At 37.6% G+C, this 16,875-nt stretch overlaps 1 protein-coding gene across 1 annotated transcript in view; it reads right to left on the bottom strand.

Moving 5' to 3' along the window:
• Nucleotides 1-339: 339 nt before the first annotated feature.
• The window catches only part of NR1D2 (nuclear receptor subfamily 1 group D member 2), a 36,399-nt gene continuing 19,863 nt past the window's right edge, over nt 340-16,875 (bottom strand). The window contains exons 6-8 of the mRNA XM_033212801.1: nt 15,712-15,897; nt 12,891-13,101; nt 340-3,746 (exon numbers count right to left, since the gene is read on the bottom strand). Of these exons, the coding sequence (XP_033068692.1) occupies nt 3,550-3,746; nt 12,891-13,101; nt 15,712-15,897 (594 nt within the window). The 3' untranslated portion in view covers nt 340-3,549. The remainder of the gene's footprint in view (nt 3,747-12,890; nt 13,102-15,711; nt 15,898-16,875) is intronic.

Here is a 16,875-nt window from a genome sequence, read left to right as displayed (position 1 = left end):
CTCCTTCCTAGAAAGACTACCTTATTACACACAATGAACCGTTACTCGGTTGGCATTACAGAAAATAGCAACAGTCCTTGCCGGAATCTCTAAACTCTAAAATCTTTTTTTAAGCCCTTTGTGTGCGTATATATACATACATATATATACACATATGTATATGTGTATACATATATATATACAGACACATATATATCTATATATACACACACACATTTCCCCAAGCTGAATCAGAGATTTACATAAAAGATCCTGCTATGCTCAGGGGAAAGATACTTGTAGTGAGTTACATTATAGTTTTACAAAAATGGCAAGGTACATTAGACACCAAACAACACAGTTGGTTAGAAATATTTATTATCCCCTCCCCCCACATACAGATTACTTCTCAGAAACATGAAGATATTATCCATGTCCTCATCAATTACAGTTTGTAGAAAATAAACTTAACTCATATCCCATCAACAATGTATTTCTTTCATTTTTTAAACAATAGCCATTTCATTTTTCCATGTTAGTTCCAGAATAGCTTCAAGTTTTCTCTTTTGGATCGAATCAAGTCAATCTTTTTTTATAGGTAATAGTTTCCTGACAGATCCCCTCCCCCCAACCCCTAAAAAAAATTCTATATCCTAAGTGATAAACTCTTCTTGTACATTCAGCAAACTTTATATTGGAAAAGAAAAAGAATAATTGAGATAGGTATTTACTTTCGTGCACAGTAATAAATCTAGCTGAGCTGCTACACCTTGCTTTGCAAAGATGTTTACATAAAATAAATCATCTCTTATCAAGTTTACAATGGTAATTTCTTGAAATGTAGATATGAAAGCTATACACTTAATCCACTGAAATTTCCTTCTCATTTTTAAATCTGTAATTAAACCATCACCATAAGGACAAGCTTCATCCCAAGATGTTTCCCCTTTTCCCCTCAGCTATTTCTATCAACTTGCATCCTCTCTCAGATCATGTAAAGAGATACATTAAAAGCACAAGAAAAAAAATGTTTTAGCTTGCTGACATAATGCCCTTAAGTTTGCTGACATAATGCCCACATTTTAACTTTAAAATGTAAAATCAAAGTTAAAGCATCACTTAATTCATACAGTACATTATTAATCAACAGTGTCCCACCAACTCAGAAGTTTCCTAAATTGGCTGTCTTCTCTGCATTTAGTACGTTTATAACCAATGACTCAATCAAAGAATGTGCTTGTAATAGGCTGCTGGTTTAATTTTAGAATCAGAAGTTTCATATTGGGCTACTTTCAAATATAGAAAAGCTATGAGTGACATATGAACTATTAATTTTGTTTCTCATTACCTACAGGAGGAATTTATTCAAATAAAATTTTACAAGACAAAATGCAAATCTATATACCTATATAGAGATGTATATATGTATATATTGAACCTAACTAAAGTTTTATAAGCAATACTAACATAGTTCTGGTTATACATTCCTAAAGACTTAATTGTTTTAAAGATACATGTTATAAAGAGGCTTATGCAAAAGGCAAAAGAATCAACATGATCTTTGAGGTTTTCAATATTACTTCAAAAAGCTGTTTCTATCCCCCATAGAAGAAAACTATGCATTTGTTTATCTTAGGAAAAAAAATTATAAAAAGATAATGCTATCATGTAAAGATTCACAAAAACTATACTGTATATCCCATAAGAGTTATACCTACTTAAGGTAAATCACAATTATGGTTTATATTGTATTACAGACATCACCATTGCCTTTCCTCTTTAATAATGAGAGGGTTTAACTTTTTTTCAACTTACTTAACTAGTGCCACAGTAAATCAAGTCCCAGTAGCAACAAGTTAAACAAGATTACAAAATAAGGCATTCTGCTCACACGTCCGTCCAGAAAGTTACAGGCTTAGTACAGTAAAGCAGGCTCTTATCGTTTTTGCAATTTTATATAATCCAAACATTATATAGAAGGCAATCTTTACCAAAAAATCCAATTAATTGCTGTTTTCCAGGGAAACAGAAAAACATACATAAAATCCTCAACTTTGGCTATTTCTCCTACTACCATAAACAGATGCTGATCTTATCTATTTAATCAAGTCCACTATTAGAAATGTGGATAAAATGTCTTGACTATACCATTTCTAAGCCTGTAGGTCACACACTAGATGATTTTTCAAATTATAAGTTAAATCTAATATGACAAAATCCCTGTAGTGTTACTGAGGAAAAAAGAAGTGGACTTAGAACATACATACGCGCGCACACACACACATGCCATCATATTAAACAGTTTCTTTAAACATTAAATAATTCTTCTGAAAGAATAAAAATTCTTTAACATCAAGCTGCAGCATGTGTATAAGGGGCAGCAATGCAACCTTTTTCAGCACAAGGTAAGAATATGAATCAACTTTTAAACAACTAGTACCCTGAACCAAAGATTTTGCCAAAGATGAACTCTAAAATACATGGGTTTTTTTTGTCGTTGAAATTTGGACTCAATTGCCTGTTGCCCTTTTACATTAAGTGTTGCTTAAATAAACAAAAATAGAGCATAAATTCAATATTCTACTGTCTAAACATTTTAAAGCAATGGTTATGCCATCATCAACAGGTAAAATGCACCTAATTTGGGTCTTTTGACACCTCTTGTTTTAAGTTTACTGTATGATAAAGTTCTTCACAGTTTAAAATATTGTGAAGAAACATATTTATGTTTAACTATATTCACATACATATTATGTACATGTACTATGTCTTTGTTATACCCATAAACTTCGAGTATGTGTGTATCAGTAGGATACCCCACACATATGCAGGAACCCTGAATAATAATATGGTTGGTGTGGACTGTGAAATGATTTCCCAGAAAGGCTTAGAAAGAAGAAAAGAATGTTATTATGAATAATTATAACAACAAAAAATTTTACCTTATTTACATAGTGCCTATCTCCCAAGAGGTAAATATGCTTTACAGACATTTTTTAGTAACTCTGTGAGGTGGGGCATTGGGGACACTATCAATTCTCATTTTCCACAAGCAAGTAAACTACTCAGGACCACACACTTTAACAGTGGTAGAGTAAAATACAGACATGGAGATCTCCTAAATCCCAAAGTCTCCAATTACCAGATCAAATAGTCTTGTGGTAGTAATAAGATTTCCATCATTCAACAGAACTCCTACCACAAAGGATTAATTTCTAAGTCCTCATACACTTGTGATTGTGCGTCATATTTATACCACAGGGAGATCAAAATGGTTTTTGGTTTTGGCAGATGAAAAAGTCTAACATTCAGTGTGATTATACTTCAGTGTAACTTCTCCAGTTTAAGTGCGACACAGCTGATTGGTCTGTCAGGGAGATGTGGTCAACGTCAAATCATGGCTGAAGAGTTCTCAATCCAAACAGCTATTGCATGATTACAGAGATAGCCTACAATCTTTTATTGTCTTAAAGGTCTTTTCTATCTCCATATATGGTATACACATATAAATACGCATTTTAGCACAAAATGTACAGTTACCATCAGTTCATGTTTAAATAAACAAAGGCCTTAAGGGTGAACTTTAAAGGCCAAGAGCTCCTCAGAGTGCATGTTGTTTAAAGATCGAAGATCTGGCAACTTTAGAAGCAGTTTTGTAAAAATAGAGGCCTCATTTGGATGGTTTTTCATTATTAAGGTCCTTAGTGCACGAATGAGAGTTTCCTGCAAAGCCTCCACAGAGTTGACGTTTTCTATTCCAGATCGATCTAAGAGAGATCAGGAATAGGGAAATATGAAAGACAGGATAAATTATTAACATTAAATATAAATAAAATTCTTGCTTATCAGTGTCACTAATGAACAGAAGACAAGGTTATACATTTGAATAAAGGCAAAAGTTGACAAATTTCTCAAAATCTCAGTAACAAGTCGTTAGCTACTTACTATATATTATAAAGCATATATATCACAAAAAACGTTTGATAAATCAAAATTCTTTACTGCTTAAGAATTTTTATTCACAAAAACAGAGGTTCTGACTTTTTAAAATTAGATGTCATCTTATTTCAACTGCTTCTAATTAGCAAAATAAAATAATGTAGTATATAAACATATTTTCAATATATATGGAATATACTCCCATTTGTATGTCACCATGTGTGGTAGGCAGTCCCTAAAATGGCCTCCAATGATCCCCTCATCCTGGTATTCACACCCTTGTGCAATCTCCTCCTATTAAGTGGACCGAGACTTACCAAATTCTAATGAAAAAAAGTATGGCAGAAGTGACAGGATGTCAGTTCTGAGATTAGCTTATAAGAAACTGTGGCCTCCATCTTAGGTACACTCTTGCTCACTTACTCTGAGAAAAGCCGCTGCCATGCTGTGAGCCACCCTGTGGAGAGGCCCACCCACATGGCAAGGAACTAGGAGTGGGCTCTAGCCAACAGTCAGCAAGGAACTGAGGTGCTCAGTCCAACAGCTTGCAAGGAACTGAATTTTGCCAATAACTACAAGTGAAAGTAGATCCTTCCCTACTCAAGCCTTCATATGAGACCACAGCCCTGTCCACAACTTAACTACAACCTCCTAAGAAACCCTGAGTCAGAGGCACGTATCATATCCTATCTCTCATATCATATCTTAACTCTCAAAAACTGTGAGATTAAACGTTTGCACTTGCAAGCCCCCAAATTTTGGGACAATTTGTGATGCAGTAATAGGTAACTAATACACTATGCAACTTTATTGCTATGTTACCCTACATTCACTTTCATTTAGCATATTGTTTTTATTAAATTTCTCATACAATGTTAATAAACCAGTCATTTGGCAAAAGCCTGCAATAAAGTATCTTAAAATTAGGTAAGCTTATGTAGGTCACCAATAGACTTTTTCATCAGCAAGAGTATTTTTTTCCCTTTATAACAGGAGGCAGGAGTACACAAAAATATTCAGTGGTCCCCCAGATGGGAGGTTGTAATTAACAAGAAAAAGACTTCTAACTTCTACAAGGAAGCAAAACTTCTGGCCATTCATTCCCTTTCGTTTTTTAACAAGGATATTGAGGAGGTCTTCCATTATAAGTGGTAGCTGAAAAAGGTCATTTGCAACGCAAGCACTTAAAACAATGACTAAAATTTAATAGTAAAGGACAAAAAAAGAAAGGTTTAACTCTAAATGCAGAAAAATGGTAAAAAATGTTTTTTTTTTTTTTTTTTTTTGAGATGAGTCTTGCTCTGTTACCCAGGCTGGAATGCAGTGGCGTGATCTCAGCTCACTACAACCTCTGCCTCCCGAGTTCAAGCAATTCTCTGCCTCAGCCTCCTGAGTAGCTGGGATTACAGGCGCCCACCACTACACCCAGCTCATTTTTATATTTTTAGTTTCACCATCTTGGCTAGGCTGGCCTTCAACTCCTGACCTCATGATCCACCCGCCTTGGCCTCCCAAAGTGCTGGAATTACAGGCATGAGCCACTGCACCTGGCCAGTTTATCTTATATTTAACAAAATTTGAATATTATAACTATGTGCTAATTCTTTCTTGGAAAAAAAGGCCAGGCATGGTGGCTTACACCTGGAACTCCAGCACTTTGGAAGGTCGAGGCAGGATGGCTTGAGCTTAGGAGTTTGAGATCAGCCTAAGCAACATAGTGAGACTTTAGTCTCTACCAAAAAAAAAAATTAATTGAATGGGCATGGTGACACATGCCTATAGTCCCAGCTACTTGGGTGGCTGAGGTGGGAGGATCACTTAAACCCAGGTCAAGGTTGCAGTGATCCATGATCATTCCACTGCACTCCAGTCTGGGTGACTCAAAAAATAAAGAGAATGTTGGGGCAGGACGTGGTGGCTCATTCCTGTAATCCTTGCACTTTGGGAGGCCAAGGCAGGTAGATCATCTGAAGTCAGGAGTTCGAGACCAGCCTGGCCAACATGGTGAAACCTCGTCTCTACTAAAATACAAAATTTAGCCAGGCATGGTAATTGGCATCTGTAATCCCAGCTACTTGGAAGGAGGAAGGCACGAGAATTGTTTGAACCCAGGGGATGGAGGTTGCAGTGAGTCAAGATCATGCCACTGTACTCCAGCCTGGGTGACAGAGTAAATCTTGTCTCCAAAAAAAAAAAAAAAGTTGGATACCGGTTTGTGGGGGGAGGGGGAGGGTCACAATTTTTCAGACAAAACTACTGGCAGAGATCTCTTTCTCTTGACAATTAACTTTGGCTAATCATAAGTTATCTTTATAAAAATAAAGCCTTCAGTAATGCTTTGAAGAGTCTCTCTTGCCTTTGATAGTCAAGTAATTATTTTTTTAAATAACCTTCTTTCACTTGATGAAATCGTTTGCCAAACATTTATTAAATATATGTACTGGTTACTGTTCTAAGGTGCTTGGAAATCAGCAATGAACAAAACCAGAAATCCTTTAAGGAGCTTACATTCTGACAGAAGAAAATAGTCATGTGCCACATAACAACATTTCAGTTAATGGCAGACCACATATAAAAGGGTGGTCCCATGAAATTATAACGTTGCTGAAAAATTCCTATCGCCCAGTGACGTTGCAGCTTTTGTCGTAACATCATAGCACAACACATAACTAACACATTTATAGTGATGCTGGCGTAAGCAAACCTATTACACTTAATAATAGTAAACAACTACATTACTGATTTAAGTATTTACTATACTATACTTTTTATCATTATTTTACAGTATAGTCCTTCTACTTTATTTTTTGTTATTTTTTGAGAACTCCTGACCTCAAATGATCCACCAGCCTGGGCCTCCCCAAGTGCTGAGATTATAGACATGAGCCACCTCGCCCATCCCTTCTACTTAAAAAAAAGAAAGGTAACTGTAGAGCAGCCTCAGGCAGGTCCTTCAGGAGATTTCCTGAAGAATGCACTGTTATCATAGAAATACAGAAGGTGATAGATGGTGACAGCTCCATGCATATTACTGCTCCTGAAGACCTTCCAGTAGAACAACACATAGAGGTGGAAGACAGTGATATTGATGATGCTAAGCCTGTAGAGGGCTAAACTAATGTGTGTGTCTGTCACAGATTTTAACAATAAAGTTTAAGAAGTAAAAAAAAAAATTATAAATAGAAAAAAGCACACAGAATAAATATATAAAGAAAATATTTTTGTATGGCTGTACTATGTATTGTTTTTAAATTAAGTGTTATTACAAGACTCAAAAAGCTTTTAAAAATTTAAGTTTATAAAGTAAAACAGAGTAAGCTATGGTTAATTTATTACTGAAGAAAAAAACTTTTAATAAATTTAGTGTACCCTAAGTGTTCAGTGTTTATTAGGTCTATAGTTGTGTATTGTAATATCCTAGGCCTTCACATGCCCTCATCACTCACTCACTCATTCACCCAGAGCAACTTTCAGTCCTGTAAACTGCATTCATGGTAAATGCCCCACATAAGTATACCAGCTTTTATCTTTCATATCTATTGTTACTGTACCTTTTCTTTGTTTAGATATGTTTAGACACACAAATACTGTGTTACAAACTGCCTACAGTACTCAGCACAGTAACATGGTGTACAGGTTTGTAGCCTAGTAACAATAGGCTATACCATAAAACCTAGGTGTGTAGTAGGAAATACCATCTAGGTTTATATAGATACACTCTATGATGTTCACACAATGACAAAATTGCCTAACAATGAGTTTCTCAGAACATATTTACGTCATTAAGTGACAAGTAACTCTGGTTTCAATCATATGATTAGTAATTTATAATACCGAAAACTGAGAAAGAATGACAGTAATCCCCACAAACAAAATAATCTAGATGGGCAAAGAAAGAAACAACTGAAAAGTGGCGAAGATACCTGAGTGGGAACTAGTATTAGTAGTAGTTGGTTGGACAGGTGTAGGAAGAAGTCACACAAAAAATTTTAAAATGTTTTAAGTCGTTGGTCTTTCAGTGGCTATTTTGTGTTTACATGACCTATGCTTCGTTATACAACTCAGAACTTCAGGGAAATGGATGCCTACATCTAAAACCACAGATTGTATTATATTTTTCTACAGTCTCAATTTCTAAAACCATGGTTTTTAAGATTTCAAGGCCAAAGAACCTAAGGTACAAACCTGGCAGGATGGTAAACAATCTTCTAGAGACTATAATGTTAAGAGTACGCATATTGAAGTGGAAATTCATCTTCTAAATGGTGCACTAAATGCTACACTAGTACTGTAGAGTTTAACTTATTACATATCTATCTTCTCTCTCCTTTACTGGTTCTTCATCACACTCCCAAGCTTGTACTCCTCACCAAATATTCTATTTATTTTCACTTCCTACACGATGAAAGTCAAACCTTCAACAAAAATCTCTATGAAGACAGCTAAAATCTCTATGTAAATGAGCCTTGACCTCACACCTATATGCCAGTCCTTAATCTCCAACTGGAAGTAACTGCTGTTACTTTAAACAACCTGAAAAGAAACTTACCTTCCAGGTATAATTCCCCTTCCATGATAACAGGATTCTTCCAATCTTACAGGCAAATATCATGTGTGAGATTTTTCTACCCCTTAGCAACTAGAGCTATTCTGTTAATAAGCAGTATAATGGAAAGGCTTTGAAGCCAGACTAATGGGAGTTCAAGTACTTGCTTAGCCAGTAATTAAAAATGGACGTTGGATAGATTTCTTAACCCCTCTCTTCCTCAAATCCCTTGTCTGTATAACTGTGAATAACATGTCTCAGCTCACAGGGATCTACTGTGAGGATAAAATTACATAATGATACATAGAAATTAGCATTTCTTCTGACAACCCCAAAACAACAGAAGACAACTATACATTCCCAAAAAGAAAAAGGTATTTTAAAGATAAAGCAAACTATGTTACTTAATTCTAAACAATTAATAGAGAACTGAAATAAACTATCCATTCATTCCCTGATACAAGGAACATCACCCTTCAAGGTGCAGAGGTTTGGAGAAGAGGTTTCCATTATTTTTTACCATTTCAACCTCACTGTGTGAACACTGTAAGTAGTATTTACACAATCATAATACTATAAATGCGGACTTTTGACTTTTCAACTTTGGGAATCAACTGATCAAACCATGACAAACAGTTACAGAACAAGATATAAATGTTTTAATTGACTACATAAAAGGAATGTTACAGCAAAGTCAGAGTACAGAGGAAAAAGTGTCTTTGAATAATGAAGAGATTCTATCTAAACTATCCAAAAGACATTATATATAAGTAAAGGTCAAAAAATGTGAGTATATTAAAACTACAAATAAAACCATTAAAGTAAATTGAAAAATAAAACATAAGAAAATTGAGAGGGAAAAGTAAGGATACTTTTATTTGTAAGTTATACTTACTAAATAAAAAGAGGTATTGGCTGGGCATGGTGGCTCACACCTGTAATCCAATACTTTGGGAGGCCAAGAAGGCTGGATCACCTGAGGTCAGGAGTTCAAGACCAGCCTGGCCAACATGGCAAACCCCTGTTTCTACTAAAAATGCAAAAATTAGCTGGGCATGGTGGTGGGCACCTGTAATTCCAGCTACCTGGGACGCAGAGGTTGCAGTGAGCTGAGATCATTGCACTCCAGCCTGGGCGACAGAGTAAGACTCCGTCTCAAAAAAAAAAAAAAAAGAGAGAGAGAGATAGAGATATAAGCATTGTATTCAGAGTTGGGTGGTCAACAACCAGAAATTAAAAAGAAGGATGTTAAGAAATCCAGTTTTCTGAGGAATCAGGATGGCAGTAGAGGAAAGAAGCAGAGACTTTTCGTTTTAAACTCTTCTGTAGCTTTTGAATTTTATTTTCCTGCCTAGATACTGCTTAAAAACAGCTAGTAATTTATGCTGCTATTTGGCCAGGCACAGTGGCTCATGCCTGTAACCCCAGCACTATGGGAGGCCGAGGCGGGCAGATCACCTGAGGTTGGGAGTTCGAGACCGGCCTGACCAACATGGAGAAACCCCGTGTCCACTAAAAATACAAAATTCGCCAGGCGTGGTGGCACATGCCTATGTAATCCCAGCTACTCTGGAGGCTGAGGCATGGAAACTGCTTGAACCAGGGAGGGGGAGGTTGTGGTAAGCAGAGATTAAGCAACTACACTCCAGCCTGGGCTACAAGAGTGAAACTCCATCTCCAAAAAAAAAAAAAACAACAAAAAAAAAAAGCTAGTAATTTTTAAGTGGTAAGGATTAAAATTTTACATGAAACTTCAAAAATGTGTACTTGCATATGTTCATATAGTGACCTAACAAAAACGAGAATACACTGTATTCTTTTACAATCAGTCTTTTGCACTTAATATTTCCATTTTTAAAATATATCCCACATAAACAGGTGAATGGATAGATGGATAGGTAAATGGATAAAGACCCCCAATATTAATAGTGATCTTTTCTGGTAGTGATATTATAACCTTTCTTTTTCCATTTTAATATTTTCTACACTTTCAAAGAACCCATACTAAATTTATAATCAGAAAAAAAGGCTTTTTCAAAAACAGATTAAATCAAACTAAAAATCATGTTCCTAGAGAAAATATAAATGAAATAACAAGGTTCCTGGCATAGATAGTTTCCCTCTACCCCTTTGCTGTCATTTCTTTCTCTGAACTACCTCTGGGATGTTGGCCCTGCTACTTCATCTCACCTGCCTTAATTTATTTGAGAAGAGTTCACCCCACTGCCTCATACCTGATGTCCTTTCAAAAGCTTCTCAACCTAACTCTCTAGCACTAATAACTTACCTATCTAATCCACCCACCACAATAATAATGCAGAATTAATGTGAAACATTACTTTGTTCAACTGGATCACTCTCCTACTTAAGAAGGTACACAGACTTTCTTCTGCCCCATATTTTGGTTAAAACCTCTCTGCTTAGTTCTCATAGCTGTTAGTCCATAACCTGGTGCTCCCCTAACTCTGAAGGCTTTTGTCCCCCTTCCTCCTTGATGTACACTCCAGGCTTTGGCCACCTGACCCTTCCCTGGCCCTATCTCGTACTCTCCCATGCATTTCCATCTCTTCTTCATTGGGAAAGCCTAATAATTCAACCTTCAAATTCCAGCTCCACTTCCATCTTTCCCCACAGAGCCTTCCAAGATGATTTCATCTTCCTTTCTACAACTCCAACTTACCTCAGTCAGAACTACACAGTTTAGTAGCATAAAGCTCTTTGTGTAGTTCCATCTCTCCAAATAGAGTGAAAACACTTAGCAAGCTTGTGCCTTAAAGCTTTTTGTCTCCCCCTGAGCACCTAGTAGGTAAGGCATATTCATCAGATAAATAATTTAACAAGTATTATCTTTGGTTTCAAAATAATCGATTTATTAATCTGATGTCAACTCAAACCAATACTAATTACTTATCAAGAGATTCTGCAAATGATACGTAAAATGCAAGAAGCATTATAAGTTAGCAATAAAACAGATATCCCTTATTGACATGTTCTTTCATACTACTCCCACGTATATACACATTTTTAGTTATGGAGGTAGAGCTGGTCAGAAAAGGTAGCCCAATTATGTTAACAATTGGCATGTCTTTATTCTGCTGAGGTAAGGCCCTTAAAATTATACAAATAACTTGTTCTCTCTCTTTTTTTTTTTTAGACGGAGTCTCGTTCTGTCGCCCAAGCTGGAGTGCAGTGGCGTGATCTCAGCTCACTGCAACCTCTGCCTGCTGGGTTCAAGCGATTCTCCTCCTGAGTAGCTGGGACTACAGGCATGTTCCACCACGCCTGGCTAATTTTTGTATTTTTTGTAGAGATGGGGTTTCACCATGTTGGCCAGGCTGGTCTCAAATTCTCGACCTCAGGTGATCCACCTGCCTCAGCCTCCCAAAGTGCTGGGATTACAGGCGTGAGCCCCCGCACCTGGCCAAGAACTTGTTCTCTTTAAAGAGCTACTAATTTATGGTTTCATCACATAATCAGAGGCCACAACTTATAACTCTCACAATGCCTAGCACCATGCCCTTTACACAGTAGGAAGCAAATGGGAAACAAAGTCATAATCAAATACTAAAAAATTTCCAACAAATGTTGGAAATAAAACGATACCTAAAAATAGCTGGCACTTACTCAGACGTACCTAGGAAAGTGTCTCAATATCCAATTTGTTATTGGGAGTAACAATCTCTGCCTTAATGGGTACTGTCTGAATCAAAACACTTCAGGTCAGAAATAACTGTAACGTTAATGCAAGATGGCAGGGACATTGGGAAACATCATAAATGACTCATATAAATAAACATTAAAAACTCAAAAATCTTGCTCACTCATTCAAATAGTGACTGAGTAGCTCTTCCATGCCAGACACCATACTAGGCTCACATGGTACAACCCCTTCCTTTGACAGGATGAGGAAAGAATCCAAGACGCAAAAGGGTAAAGTTACTTACCCAAGTTACCCACAAAATTCAATGGCAGAGCTGGACTAAAGCCTAAAACTAATTCACATTTCTCTGCAACAAACCATACTAATACCTCTTGATACTTTTAATGTTTTCAAGTATCCCACATTGTATTTGAATAAAAACTGGAATTCATATTAGAACCACCTACCTGGAGATACATACTGTTCTAACAAATCCATGAAATAAAAATTTAGACTCATAAAAAAAAATTATGAACAAAAAGCTAAAGACTAACAGTGGTAAATATAAGGTCTAGATGTAAGTATTACTTTATTCCTATAGCACTTTGACATGTATTGTTATAATGAAAAAATTAGTTACATAAAAGTAACAGGGTCATACAATTTAGCAACTTCCTTAAGGCCTTACTCCCTCCATATAACTTTCTGGCACCTGTTAAATGCAACCTTCTCCCCAGTTGGTCACTATATGCTAGGTGTGGCACAATTTTGAACCAGCTTGCTTACCTGCAGATACCAGGACAACAGCTGTAAACAAACTCATCTCTTCATCACTAAGTTGGAGGGCATTTAGCTTCTCACTAAATTCAAACATAGAGTTTAGCAGATCCCCTGCTCCCATTGAGTGTAAATCATCCACACTATATTTCTTTCCACTTAAAAAGGTGACAGTACGTTCCTTTGCATCAAATAATGATGCAAACCGTACCATTAAAACCTGTAAAAAGAAAAAGAAATGTATTTGGAGAAGTCTAACAGCAATAACAAATAACTTAATATTCAAGTCAGTTATGAATCATCCCACATATATAAAAGAAAGTTATAAAAGAAAAACAGGGTTTACTTTTACTCAAAGCCATTTTATTTTTTTGTTTTATTTTATTTTATTTTTAGACAGAGTTTCGCTCTCGTGGTCCGACCTGGAGTGCAATGGCGTGATCTCCGCTCACTGCAACCTCCACCTCCCAGGTTCAAGCAATTCTCCTGCCTCAGCCTCCCAAGTAGCTGGGATTACAGGTGCGTGCCACCACGCCCAGCTAATTTTTGGTATTTTTAGTAGAAACAGGGTATCACCATGTTAGCAAGGCTGGTCTCAAACTCCTTACCTCAGGTGATCCACCTGCCTCAGCCTCCCAAAGTGCTGGGATTACAGGCGTGAGTCACCACGCCCAGTGATTTTATTTTTTGAGACAGAGTTTTCTTCTTGTCGCCCCGGCCGGAGTGCAGTGGTGCGATCTCAGCTCACTGCAACCTCTGCCTCCTGGGTTCAAGGATTCTCCTGCCTCAGTCTCCCAACTAGCTGGGATTATAGGCACACACCACCACGCCAGCTAATTTATGTTTTTAGTAGAGATGGGGTTTCATCATGTTGACCAGGCTGGTCTCAAACTCGTGACCTTAGGTGATCCGCCCGCCTCAGCCTCCCAAAGTGCTGGAATTACAGGCATGAGCCACCACGTCCGGCCTATTTATTTATTTATTTATTTGAGACAGGGTCTTGCTCTGTTGCCCAGGCTGGAGGTGCAACACAGCTCACTGCAACCTCAACCTCCCAGGCTCAAGTGATCCTTCCCACCTCAGCCTCCTGAATAGCTGAATACAGATAAACATCACCACACCCAGCTAATTTTTGTATTTTTTGGAGAGATAGGGTTTCACCATGTTGCCCAGGCTGCTCTCAAACTCCTGGACTCAAGTGATCGGCCTGCCTCGGCCTCCCAAAGTGCTGGGATTACAAGGATGAGCCACCGCACCCGGTCCCAAATCCACTTTCTTAAGACAAATTCTCTACCAAAGCAATAAATATTCCAAGAAGAACATCAAAAGAAATTCTAGCCACTGATGGCAAAGATACTCTGCCATTCTATTAACAAAGATTCTGAAATGCAATATAAAATTAGAGCAAGAAATAGTGCCAGTAAATTTCAAACTGGGCCCTGGCCAAAGGCATTAAAGAAACACTTTAGGCTGCCAAGTATACCACATGGCCTCTATGCCTTAAGTAAAAAGAGCAAAATTCCAATGCAGCAACACTTCGAAACATCAACACATCAAATGCAGCCAAGGCAAAGGAAGCAGATGAAGTCTAACTGAACTGCTTCAAGAAACCATAACCCAAAGAGACTATCCACAAAGAAAGCTATCACAGTAAGTGTTCTAAGCACCATGTTATAATTGACATCCAAGTTAAATCAGTTAACAATTATATTACTTAGTTATCTCACTCCCTCCGTTATACTAGATCCAGGGAGAAGTGAAAATACAGCCCTGGCTCACTTCTCCCATCTATCAAAGGTTCAAAGATTTGGCCCACCAAACATCAACTTCCTCTCACCACCCCAATCTCAGAGTTATCCTTAATTAGGTCCCAAGGCATCTCACACCTTGGCAGCAAAAGGGATGCCCTGGGGCAGACAGAAAGTGAAAGACACCTAATTAAGGACCAGGAGAGGCACTTCTGTAAGTTATACAGTAGAGACTACCCCAAGCTCAGGCAGGATACAGTGTTGCAAGAGAAGCAGGACAGAAAAGTAGTCAAGGATCCTGAAGCAAGGTGAAGCCAGGAGGAGCTAAGGTGGCACATAAGAAATGTCTGATATCCCCAAATATCCCCAAAATATTCTACAGTCTCTCAAAAAACAAAAACCACATTCTATTTGCCCTTCTTATTCTGCATCGGATACAGTAAATGCTAGGCTTTCAGGAGGTGTCTAACACTGCAGAAACTTGTTAAATCCACATCTGAAAGGAATACTAGAACTTAGGAGTTCATATGCTGGAGATACAGAATACCTGTATTTCAAATCCTAAATAATAAGTAAAAAATAAACACAAAATCCTAAACAATTCTGGATTTACCAAGTCTCTTCCCAAAACCCTGAGATGATTATTTTGTTGATAGTTTCAGACTCTGGACTATAAATACTGACTTAGAAAAGAATGAAAACATCTGCCGGGCACAGTGGCTCACATCTGGAATCCCAGCACTTTAGGAGGCCAAAGTGTGCAGATCGCTTTGAGCTCAGGAGTTTGAGACCAGCCTGGGCAACATGGTGAAACCCTGTTTCTACAAAAAAAATACAAAAAAAAATTAGCCAGGTGTGATGGTTCACACCTATAGTCCCAGCTACTCAGGAGGCTGAAGCTGGAGAATGTTTGAACCCAGGAAGCAGAGGTTGCAGTGAGCTGATCGCGCTACTGCACTCCAGCCTGGGTGACAGAGCAAGATTCTGTCTCAAAAAAAAAAAAAAAAAAGAATTAAAACATCCATGAAAATAAAATATTACATCCCCTGCCTGCATCAATATTCAGGATAAATAAAACCTACCTCAAAAGTCCCAGCCTTTAAAAGGTTGACCTGGTCATGCTGAGAGAGATCTCTGAACCCAGGAATACGCTTTGCAAATTCCACCACTTCTTTCACCGCTGGAGTGAAGCTCATCGAAAATTCTTCCCAGATTTCATGTCCCGATTTATGAGGATCCACATAAGGAGACTTACTCATTGGACAAACCTGGTATACACAAAACGGAAAAACTATTAAATACTAAGAGGTGGTAAAGAAATGTCAAAAGAGGCATCTCAATTATCAGAAACCCCAACATGAATTTAACCCCCAAAACACAAGTAAAATCTACTGAAATAATAGCACTTTATCCATTTGCTGCCTACCACACTGTAGAAAGCCTCTTGGCAACCTAATATAAATAGCAATTAACTTATCATTAAAAAAACATAGCCTAAGCAAAAATATCCTCTATAACAAGCTATTTCAAACACCTGTTGCACAGGTTTAAGCGATTATTTTGTAACACTGCTGCCACCTTATGCTAGTATATGGTGTTTTATAATTTTGCAAACAAATTCACTTGTTTCATTCTCAATCTGTTATTTATGGCAGACTATAATTTCCATTTCTTAGGTGGAGAAATGAGACTCTGAGGTTTAGTGATTTGTCCAACACAGCTAGAAGTCACAGGTCTAGGCCCAAATTCACATGTAGTTAATATTTCAAAACTCCCTTATTTCTAAATAGGCAGAATTACAATGTTGTAATTTCCAAGAGGAAAAAACAGCAAGGTGCCTCATTTTGTTAAAAAGGTCACTCACTGCCTGGCCGGGCGAAGTGGCTCACGCCTGTAATCCTAGCACTTTGGGAGGCCGAGGCAGGCGGATCACAAGGTCAGGAGTTCGAGACCAGTCTGGCCAACATGGTGAAACCCCATCTCTACTAACAATTAAAAAAATTAGCCAGACATGGTGGCGTGCACCTGTAGTCCCAGCTACTCGGGAGACTGAGGCAGAAAAATTGCTTGAACCAGGAGGCAGAGGTTGCAGTGAGCCAAGATCATACCACTGCACTCCAGCCTGGGTGACAAAGTGAGATTCAAAAAAAAAAAAAAAAGTCACTGCCCATTTGTTTCAAAAACAATGGTGTGATCACTGACTTCTACTTGTTCAATTAGGAAACAAGGACTGCACATACAGGTGC

The sequence above is a fragment of the Trachypithecus francoisi genome, unplaced genomic scaffold (genome assembly GCF_009764315.1).
Source record: "Trachypithecus francoisi isolate TF-2019V2 unplaced genomic scaffold, Tfra_2.0 Lachesis_group0, whole genome shotgun sequence".
Lineage (NCBI taxonomy): Eukaryota > Metazoa > Chordata > Mammalia > Primates > Cercopithecidae > Trachypithecus > Trachypithecus francoisi.
This window is presented reverse-complemented; position numbering and strand designations above follow the sequence as displayed.